The sequence below is a fragment of the Solanum stenotomum genome, chromosome 1 (genome assembly GCF_019186545.1).
Source record: "Solanum stenotomum isolate F172 chromosome 1, ASM1918654v1, whole genome shotgun sequence".
Classification (NCBI taxonomy): Eukaryota; Viridiplantae; Streptophyta; class Magnoliopsida; order Solanales; family Solanaceae; genus Solanum; species Solanum stenotomum.
Window position 1 is genome coordinate 14029749 of NC_064282.1, and position 11044 is coordinate 14040792.

General features: G+C 34.3%; 2 protein-coding genes across 2 annotated transcripts; both read right to left on the reverse strand.

Moving 5' to 3' along the window:
- Nucleotides 1–4468: 4468 nt before the first annotated feature.
- On the reverse strand, nt 4469–6333 carry LOC125876564 (proline-rich receptor-like protein kinase PERK2). Its single transcript, XM_049557776.1, has one exon. It carries the CDS (start codon nt 5658–5660, stop codon nt 4779–4781), a length of 882 nt encoding a protein of 293 aa, XP_049413733.1. The 5' UTR covers nt 5661–6333; the 3' UTR covers nt 4469–4778.
- A 412-nt stretch (nt 6334–6745) lies between these two features.
- LOC125876749 (uncharacterized) lies at nt 6746–10320 on the reverse strand. The gene is made up of 4 exons (XM_049557990.1): nt 9990–10320; nt 9619–9882; nt 8775–8934; nt 6746–7200 (listed from the first exon to the last, which is right to left on the reverse strand). The coding sequence occupies exons 1-4, from the start codon at nt 10215–10217 to the stop codon at nt 7022–7024; spliced, it is 831 nt and encodes a 276-aa protein (XP_049413947.1). The 5' UTR covers nt 10218–10320; the 3' UTR covers nt 6746–7021.
- Between the last annotated feature and the right edge of the window lie 724 nt (nt 10321–11044).

Sequence of the window (11044 nt, forward strand, 5' to 3'; positions counted from 1 at the left end):
ACGCACTCAAAATGTAGCCCTTACATAGGAAGTCTGCCTGTTTCCATGCTTCAATAATCATGAATTTTTCTCTGTCTGGCATTTCAGCAGAAGGCACTGGAGTTACTTCATTGGTAAATTTCTGCAGACCAAGAGTGGTAAGCCAGAAAAATACCCGTTGCTGCCATCCTTTGAAATTCACACCAGAGAATTTTCCCGGTTTCTCTGCTGGTGGTACAGCAGTTCGGGTTGGTGCAGCAACAGCCACCGTAACATTGTCATTAGCCATTTCAGAATCTGTAACAAACAGAAATTGATACAAATGACTCAGTAAGCAATAACTTAAGTTGCAAACTTAACAGGAGTATAAAACCACGAAGGTTTTTCTCTCCACCAGAAACACAGATTAAAAAGTATAAAATAATTTCCTTAAGATTGTTATCAATCTGTGTATAAAAAATCAGAATTACTGATTTCAATAAACTTTGCAGAAACACGAAGTAACCAAAGTTTAATAAACCAGTAAGAATAGATGAACAGAAATTAATTGACAAAACTAAAATCTGTAAAAAAAAAAAAACGTACCACAATCTGGAAAAACAAAATCAGAAAAAGATCAAGCCCACTGAATGCACAGTGTCCCCTTAAGGAAATTATTCCCCTCTAGTATCCGAGGTTTGATTTGGAATATGTCCTCCCAGGATAGAATGATCTCAATCACCAGTGTATTGATACCCAAAACTCTGGTGTCAGCGAACCACTCAACAGTAGTAAAATACACGAAGAAATTTTGTGCAGAAAAAGAAGAAGAAATCAGAAAAATTCGTAAGGAATAAATCTGAAGAATCAATGTATTTATAGGCAAGAGGAACTGGTTCCGAAAGGTTGCAATCTTTTCAGAATCCACACGACCATTCATGAAAGTTTGCAACCTTTCAAATGGTCATGGCTGTTTCTGAAAGTTGCAACCTTTCAGAACAGTCACTGCGGGAAATTTAAATAAAACGGGAAAGATTTAAATAAAACGGGTCGCGCGTGGATCCGAGTCGGGTCGGGTTAATTAACTAATTAATTGAATCGGTTAATTAACTAATTAAAACGTTGGCCATTTAATTTAATTAATTAAATAATAAAAAAAATCTCTTGATCGATCATTTTTCCAAAGCCAAAGCCGAGCGAGCGACGACGACGACGGCGCGAGGGGGGTCCCTCTTTCCAACCCTTTTAACAATTAATAGGAGTGTTTCTATATTTAAACTCTCCTATTTTTCTTTCCACCACCGATGAGGGACAAATGTCTTTTCAATAAAGCATAAGAGGACTTTTCAAGTTCTCAACTCTTCAAGTTCCCAACTTTTTCCAAGTTCCTCTTTCATCTTCCCTCAATTTCCCATTAACTCTTGCTACATACCCAACACGTTCCATCTCTATAATCTCTATGACTTCTTCGATGCAGCCCACAAGTACCAAATAAATATACGTTTGTGGCGAAATGGATGAGATCAAGTCTTGATTTTGTGTCATAGAGAATGTTAATATTGATTATGATCCCTTTCCCTTTTAATTGACTTTGTTCAACGTCGTTTAGCTTTAGGTTAATTTACGTGGTTCAAGAGTTTGAATCAAGAGGTCATGAGGTGCAACAAATTTTTCTTGAACATATATGATCAAAAGTACTATAGTAAGTTCATATTAAGAACCTAAAGGTAAAACCCGTCAAATATAAATCCTAATCCACTTCTTCATGATAGTGCGTCTATCTTTTTAAAATTCTGATACGCCATCTACCCATCTTATTGGTATGTGTCATTGCACGAAAGAGAACTCATAATTAATGTCATCAATCAACTTGAACCTTCAAAAGTAGAAGCAAATGGCAAATAAGAGAGAACATCCCACAAATTGATTCACTTGTCATGTCATTTGGCTTCAATTGTAAGGTATTTTCACATGATAAACCCGACCACTATATGAGTTAAGCAATGGGCAGAAGCTACTACTAATCCAAGAATGCCATGACATGATGACAATCATCTAGTAGTGCATGCATTTGGTCAAGTCCTTGTTTCATAAAAAAAGAGCATTGATGCAAATAATTGTTGCACTTTACCTTGATATTTCGAAATAAATAGTAATTCATACACACAATAAAGCTACCAATTATTATTACTAAAATTCTAATTTTTCATCAATTATTTTCCTTGAACTAGCAAATCGCCAAGCTGCTACCTTTTGCATTATTGCAATAATTAAGAGACTTCGATTTTGGAATCTTTACTTTGATACCTTTTTCTTTTTCTTTATGTCGGAATACTAGGCGGACCCTTAATAATATCATACGATACAAAAGATATGGAAGATGAAGATGAACATTAAGTTCACCTCCTAGAAAAACTCCACTCTTGCACAATATTATTACAAAAGGGGCTTAATATTGATATCATAGTCTTAATTACACCTATCAAGTACTTTCACACCAAAACACTAGAATCGAACCAATATCCACATTGACACTACAAAAGTCACCTAAATAATACAAAAGATCATGCACCTAGGATAACTAAAAACCATATATATATACTATGAATCCAGATATTTAAGATTAAATTTTAAAACAGTACTTCTATCAAACAATTACTGTTATACACGTAATGGACTAGTTATATCCGATAAATATGATAGCATAGAGTTGATTTCTCTTATGGTCACTCAACTATTTATTATCTCATAAATTCAGTTTTTTTTGTTGAAAAAATGTATTGAAATCTAGAAGAAATGAGACTTTTGGAGATAGTAATATTAGTTAAGTGACTGTCTAAGAAACAGAATGAAATGCAGAGGGACATAACGTGCAATGGATATATTATGATAATTAAGCAAGCACATCGTAGCGTACGATAGCTAGATGATCAAGCTTTGTGGAGAGGCTGTAATTTTGACGGGTTGTGGCATGTCTTATTGCACCTTCTTCTCATCTGCCAGTCTGTTATATATGATGAGGAGTAAGAATTTTGCTTTGGATTCTCTGTATACAAGAATTATGGTCTTTCATTCAACATGTACATTTGCATTTGCATTTGTTCCTCTAGACGTGGGTCTTCTCTTATTTTGGTCCTCTCATTTTTATTTTTTTTATTTTTTTTCGTTTCTTTTTCGACAAAAGATAGATATTATAGTACTTCTGCGTACAGGTGCTACCCTAGATATGTTCTTCAACGAAGTAATAGCAAAATCAGTTAATAATTAAATTATGTGCTAGTTTGCTTAGACTTTTTCTAGGTAGTAATTTTATGTTTTTTATTTAATTATATGAATAACACTTCTTTTTTTCATTTGATTAAATCTTGGCATTGTTCCAATCCTTCTTGATTGCACGTTCAAGTGTCATTCTTATTATAGCAAGTGCTTCATCAGTTTATGTCTCTTTCACAAACTGAATTGAGAATCCATCATCCATGGCATAACGAAGTAGTTTCCCAAGACTATCTAAAGTCACAATACTAATACTTGACTATTGTGCATTACAACATACACCGTGTAGTCCCACAAAGTGAGTTTCAGAGAGAGCAGAGTGTATATACCTAGAGTAGAAAAATTGCTTCCTATAGACAGTCGACTTAAGGAAAAATAGTTCAAAGAGGTCCCAAAACAAAATAACCCAAGTACAAGAAACAGTCGGTAATAATGAAAACAACCAATAGCAACAAAACAAATTAAAACTATAACAAAATAATATGCTAACTAGTCGCAGTACATATAGTAATCAAAATCAAAGGCCAAGAAACTACTAGAATAATATTGGCTGGTTGTTGGTGGGGCCCTAAAGCAATTGATCCCAAATTGAGGATAAGTGAATAATCAAAAATATCTTTATGCTCATAATAATCAAATAGCGACTTAGAGGCAAAAATATCTTTATTCTTTTTAAGACTTTGGTAGATTTTTGAAGTATTTTATATCTCACGTCTTTCTCAATAGAATCACTGTCACATAAAACGTTAAAATAGTCCAGGCACCGTTACCGCGTTACGTTACTGTCACTTAATTGCACAAGGGGCATAGGTGTCACCCTATACTTAATTACGTTATAATTTTTCTTAAATGTGCAATCAGGCCATGTACACAATTAGTTTACTTGAAAGCCAATATTCCAAATAAAAAGAAGGTAGTAAGTAAATAACATGTTGAAAATAAATAGTCAAATACAGTTTATAATCTTTCGTAAATTGCTGTACTTTTAAAATGAAGCAATGTTGCAGATGTCCTTCCAATGCCCAACTCTGTAGATCAATTCCATATGGAACGTTTTGAAGATTCCGACATGTTTTATTTCACTGGAAGAGGTAAAAATGCATGACATGTATTTGCTATTATATCTTAAATGTAACACGAATATCGATCTTAGCTAAAATTAAAATCGTAACTAGCTAGTTATGTCATCAGGGCCGATCATCAGCTATTTAGCTTGGTTTCCGTCATTATGTTTTTTATTTATTTATGTTATCCCGATTCACATTACAGAAATAAAAAGAGTTTGTAACACAAATATTTGTAAAACAGGACAACTTGAAAGGAACTTCATAAATTAATGCCGATAACATATTACATCAAAAGGTGGACTATAACTCAAACATGGAGAATCCAGAATCCACGCCCTCCTCATTTTAATTTGTTTATTATCAATTGGAAAAACTTCTCAAACATCATATAGTATATAGAATATTATTGTTACCTCAACTTCATATGCTTGCGTTTCACCAAGAATCACATTGTATCTATAATTAGCAAAGCAGAGGATTTTAATCCGTCGAGAAGAAGATATGGAAACCAGGATCATGGTCAGTGAAACTCGATTCGTCTAAAATCGAGTTGTTCACTCCTTGTACATTACTGTTAATGAACATAGTAGATTCTTCCATCTCCATTGAATTCATGTCACTTTGATCTTCTTTCTTCTTCTTTTGATCTCCTTCAACAGTATTGCCTTCTTCTTTCTTGCCAACAGTTTGGGACTTACCTCCAAACACATTAGTAGTAGTATAAGATTTCTTGGTGGAATTTGGTTTCAATAGCATTATTGCCCCTTTGTTTTCGCCAATTAGTGTTACCAACCTCCTTGGTAATTTTTCAAATTTAGTACTACTATCCATAGCAGATTTCTCATTCATCTTAGAATTTCCAGCGGTTTCTTTCCCGGGTAGACGAAACAGAGACTTTGTTTCGGGGTGTAATTTTGGTGGAGATTCGTTCCAAGGCTTGACAATTCTTGAAGTATTAGGAGCAGTGAGAGTGGTGGCAGGGGAAGGAGGTGGAGGTGCTGCAGTTTTAGCTGTTGGTTTTGGGGTCTTGGTTTCAGGGCTTTTTAAGCTGAAGGAAGAGGAAGCAATTGGGAGAAATGCGGGAGATGTAGGTGATGAAGAAAGTATTGATTTGGCTGGAGAGACAGGGGCAGTAGATGGTGTTGGAGATTTTGGTGCAGTAATAATGCCAGGGAACGATGCTCGAATTGGAGGAGCAGATGTGACAGCAGGTGGTCGAGGCTGAGGGGCAGGAGGCCTATATGGTCGTGGAGCAGGAGATCGAAATGCTGTTGGCCGAGGGGTTGGTGGTGGAGTTGGTTGCATTTGGCGACCAAAAGGAGCCAAACGGAACCATGAAAATGGTCTTTGTTGGTTGGACATTCTTTAGGAACACACCACACAATAGAGAACCCCCACTGGACTAATTAAATTAAACTCGAATTTAGGTAACTTCAATGAGTTGGTTATTCAATTCTTTGATGCACACATAAATTTATACATGTCTATGACTAAGGATTCTTGATGAATTCACCGTGGGAAACGGGAACAAAAAGTTACCTAAACTAACAAATAAAAAGATGAAAAAGAAGTAAGAAAAGCATCTGGTTCATTTACAGGGTTTGGTATAAAATCTTTGTTGTCTGCATTCCTCAAGAATACATCACATACTTTTTTGTTAGTGGAATGAAGTTTTCACTTTGATTGGCTTCTCAAAGACTCGGTGACAACTAATAACAACTTACAGCAGAAACAACCCTGCTGGTGGGGTAACAGAATTTTTAACAGTTTTGAGTCTAGAACAAGCCGTTTTCGAAACAGACAGGGGATGAGAGTGAAATGCTCATATTCCCTGCAGAATACGTCTTAGATATTGTGTGTATATGAAGTAAAATGTTTGAATTGCGGCTTCTACAATTGTACAGTACTGTTGATCATGCAGACTCTGATCAAACTATCTATGATACATAGACAGCATATATATGGTCCTTTTAATTGGAGAGTCCTCTTCCCATTGTTTATCCTTGCCTCAAAATTCATTTTAGTTACAAGAACACAGACATCAAAAGCAAAAAGTGGAAAATCAACGAACAATAACGAATAACAGGCTACTGTATTTCGGACTTCAATAAAGATTCTTGAATTTGAAGTGAACAAAAAGGGATATTTTGATATGGGGTGTAATTCACTTCAACAGTCTTTGTCTTGACTTTGCTTGCTTGAAATATGATGCTGTCTCCCTCTTTCAAGAGGCTTCAACAGGGTTCTAAGATAAATAAACTTCTTTTCATTAGTCCTTTCCTACTTTTTGTGTATCTTGATTGATTTCTTAGTACTTCCATCTAAGTTGTAGAATAGTAAGTTCTTTTCAACCATCCATTCTTACATTTTGTGTATTATTATCTTCCTGGCACTTTGATAACAAATTAAGGAATATGAATTCAAAGGATTGTTACAAAGAACTCTAATACCAGAACAGAACTGAATGGATACAAAAGATTTAATATAGTAAACCCCAACTGATTGTGAATTGAGGCTAGTAGATTTTGATTGATATAACAATACTTACACAACTAGTTTTGACATCCATCTTTTTTTCTTTTTTTCTTTGTTTCTAGACAATTCCTTGAAAGGGTCATTACATCTGGTGTACAACAACTTTGCCACACTAAGTAGGATCTCTTCTATTGTGAATGTTTACACACAAGAATGCAGACAACTCGACCTTCAAACTTCGAGCCAATTCAAGGCCAGTTGGTAAATTCGAATACTTTGAAGACAATGTCAATTCCAGTGGGGATTTGCCAAACAAATAGGATAACGTTTAATGCATTCAAAGCTATGTGCAGACTCCTAGCTGTTTCGTTCCCCTTTTGCATTGCTGGTACAAGAGCTGCTGCTGCTGCCCATAGAACTGTAATCCCTGTTCCATGAAAGTTAAAATAAATCAAGTCATGTAGATAAGGTTGCAAGTTCACACCAACATTATGTTCTACAGCATTTTATACCCTTGGAGCTTGTAAGAACTATAAAAAGGTGTACATGCTTTAAAGCCTTGTACTCAGAAATGCAGGACCCGATCACCTCAAAAAACAATGAGTTACTTCATCAAACTCACTGATAACATATGGAGAATATTATATATTTAAAATAGTCTTCTGTAACAGGAACTATTCGGAGCTTAAAGTCTTCTATAATAATATTTTAATTTGGCAGGAGTAAAACTCCCAACTTCCACTGATTGTAGATCTATTGCTCCCACTTCTAATTAAAAAACACGTTTAGGCAGCAATTACAAAGTTCTCCTATTAAGAGATTGTTGCTAACACTGTCTTGACCATATTGCTGCTTTATTCAATACTTCTCCAAGAAAAATGTATGACTATGATCAACAATAGAACACTCTGAAAAGCCCACATACAGCGAAATTTTTTTGTTGCCATTGGAAAAAGAATTAGTCCCACACCTATTAACATAGGAACTAGAAGTGGAATGAAAGTATGATCAAGGCAAATTTGTTCTGTCTCAATTAAAAGGCAAATAACGTTTCAAGAACAAATAGTTCTGCTTCCGTGTTGCTTTTGTATTGTTTTTTTCTTTTTTCCCTTCTTTGTGTTTTATTCCGTGTATCTTTGACTCTAGCCTCTCATTTGACTCGCTACTTTGTCAACTTTTCAGTCGCTCATGAGTGTGGCATGCACCTCTACATCTTTTCCTATTTACAGTCAAGGACTGCTGCTCATAACTATTAAATATAGAAGGAAAAAAAGGCAAAAAAAATTTCTGTGGACCACATGATTCTATTAAAGTATAACCATACATGATTTTATTTAAGGTATTACCAAAAATATTTACAGTTCTTAAAATGATACTAGATGGAGTAATGATTAATATGAATAAAGTTGCTTAAAATCTCGAAATAGTACTATGTTTAGATTAATGAAGGCAAACTATGGCCTAAAACTATATTTGCTGTGAATGGAAGTAATATGGACAAAGTTTATCAACCATAGGAGGAAAATGCATGCAAGAGGCATGGGACTAGTAAGGCAGTTATGGATAGTCCTCAAAACTGTAAGCAAGCTCTCAAGTCTCAACCAACTTCTAATCTGTGAGGTAGCATTTAAGTCGAAAATCATAGGGGTGACAATAAAAAAAAATTGTTATACTATAGATGAATACAAGTATAGGATTCCACATACACGCAGAAGCTAAGATTCTTATTTATAGAACTGTTTCCCCTAGTTGTTACTAGTTTGGAGTAACTTAGAACTACAAGTTGAGAGAAAAATATAACACATTGAGTTTAAGTACAACAAAGATATTTATACAATGTCCTATTTTGAAAGTCATTACTACCTTTCTTGTCACATAAATTAAAGATGATACAATCATTTAGTACTCACAAATAAGGGGAAAAAACACAAAATAGGATGAAACATATGACACATTTATATTAATGTAGATACATGTATTGATAGGAGATGTGAACATTACCTGCCCCTGCAAACAAATGAGGCCCTGGAAATAACTTTCCTGTCCTAAGCCAGGTATTCAAACCTCCGAAAATTGCCTCAGACACCCCAAAACCAAGCAATATTGAACCTGCATTGAAGTGTCTATCCCTGAATGAACCTTTGATTAACTCCTTCCGCTCCTGAAAGTTCAAAAGAGGCGACATAAAACATTCAGAACTCGGAAAGTGGATAAAGCATGACCACCAGTTTTAGTAGTACATCTGCAAGTCATTTCATTAGGAGCTCAACCAAAAGGGAATACAAGATTAAAACTATAAAGTCCATCAACACGTTGTAAAATATCTCTTCATTTGCTGTGACATACAATATTTGCAATGGAAAGTTTATTCAAAATAGATCATTAAGATCGCAAAAAGCCAGAACTACCAAAGAATTACTACCAGTTAGTCATATTAGATGACACAGGTCCACAAAATGTGTTGTAAACTTTGCAATAGCTTGGCTACGAAGGATCAATAATGTTTTCTTCCTCAAAAACACACATAGTTCCCCCACTGCAGTGAAGTGCCGGATCTAGGATTTTCACTAAGAGAGTTTGGAAAACCTAGTGCCTAGTATTTGAACTTGGAATCTCAAGATGAAAAGTGAACTCCTTAAACCACTAAGTCAACCTCTAGTCTTGTAATTAGGGTATTCAAATTCTGTATATATACATAAAAATGTAAAAACTTGCCTTATATATTACAGTATAATTTTTTGCCAAGGGGGGTTGGGTGAACAACCTAGGACCCCTCTAGATCCTCTAAATACATTCTTAAAGGGTATAAAGAACAAAATTATACTGATAAAAAAAAAGAATGGACCTCAGTGAGTTGCTGAATTTTAGCTTCAACAGGGGATGGCTTGGGGTTTTCAACAGGGATGCCCTCAGGAGTCACAGTGACAGGTTTAACTTCCTTCTTGAGCTCATTAATCTCATTTTGTATAGTCCTAACTCTCCTCCATTGCCATCCAAGATAACCAGCATATAAAGTGTAAACAAACAAACCACTCATAACAATGGGATGAATCAGAGCAAAACTCCTCCCTTCAAAAATCCCAAATTCTCCACCTGCTGCAAATGCATCCTGTAATTCCATCAAATTTCACAAAACCACAAGATTCAAAATCATCAATATGACGAGTAAAATTACAAAAAGATCAAAACTTTCTCAATAAAAACGAAAAAACATGCCTGGGCATCAAGAAAGAAAGGAAATGTGAGTGCAGTAAGAGGAAGAGAAGCTGATTTGAGCTGTTCAATGGTGTCATGAAGGAGCAACTTTTGTGGGTTGTAAGAATCTTGATGACGTTGTTGTGGTAGAAGAGTAACTGGAGAATGTTTGCAGCTGGGAATTGAAATCTTGAATTTGGGTTTTGAGGGCAAGATTGGAAGTTTGAGAAGGCTAAGTGTGGCAGCCATGGTCTGTGCAAAGATTGATTTTGTCTGACACGTTTAGGAAGGAGAAACTTCAAGAAAACGATAATGTGATTGACAGGAGGAGAAAAAGATAAGGAAATTTTTTGTCCGCACCTTTCCAAACAATTGATTTTGTACCTATTTACAAATTCTTATAAGGGGTATTTATTTTACTTTTATAAATAAGAAAAAAATATGCTCTTACTTATTTTAGGTTAAGTTATTTTGTTAAATATTTTCATAACATTATCGTCAATCATTAGTAGTTTTCAAATTAAGATGAGTTTCTATACTACTAGTCCTCATGTTCTTTAAATTTTAAGGTTCATTAGAGGTTATTTCATTCTAAAACTTTGAATTTATACCTATAAAAATGACTAGATATAGGACCCCGTGCCAGCACGGGGCCCAATATATATTTTGTTTTAATTTTAATTTATGTCATATTATGAAATTTGAAAAATTATTGAAATTTTTATATGATTTTAAAAATATTTTAAATTTTTAGCTATTGTGATTTGTAGTAGTTTTTTTTAACATAATTTTGAAAATAATATTTATTACTTTGTTTGTTCTAATTTATGTGGCACACGCACAATTTCAAATATTAACCATTTTTTATATGTCTCTTTAATATATTAAGTTGTTAATTATTGTATTTTATAGTACATTTTTAACCTAATTTTTTAATAATATATGTTATTTGCCATGTCCCAATTTATGTGGCATTAATTGATAGATTTGTTGGAGTCGAGAGATTTATTTTGTTAATTATTGTAATTTATAGTTTTTTTTCCGTCAATTTCAAACAATATATGTTGTTAATTGAT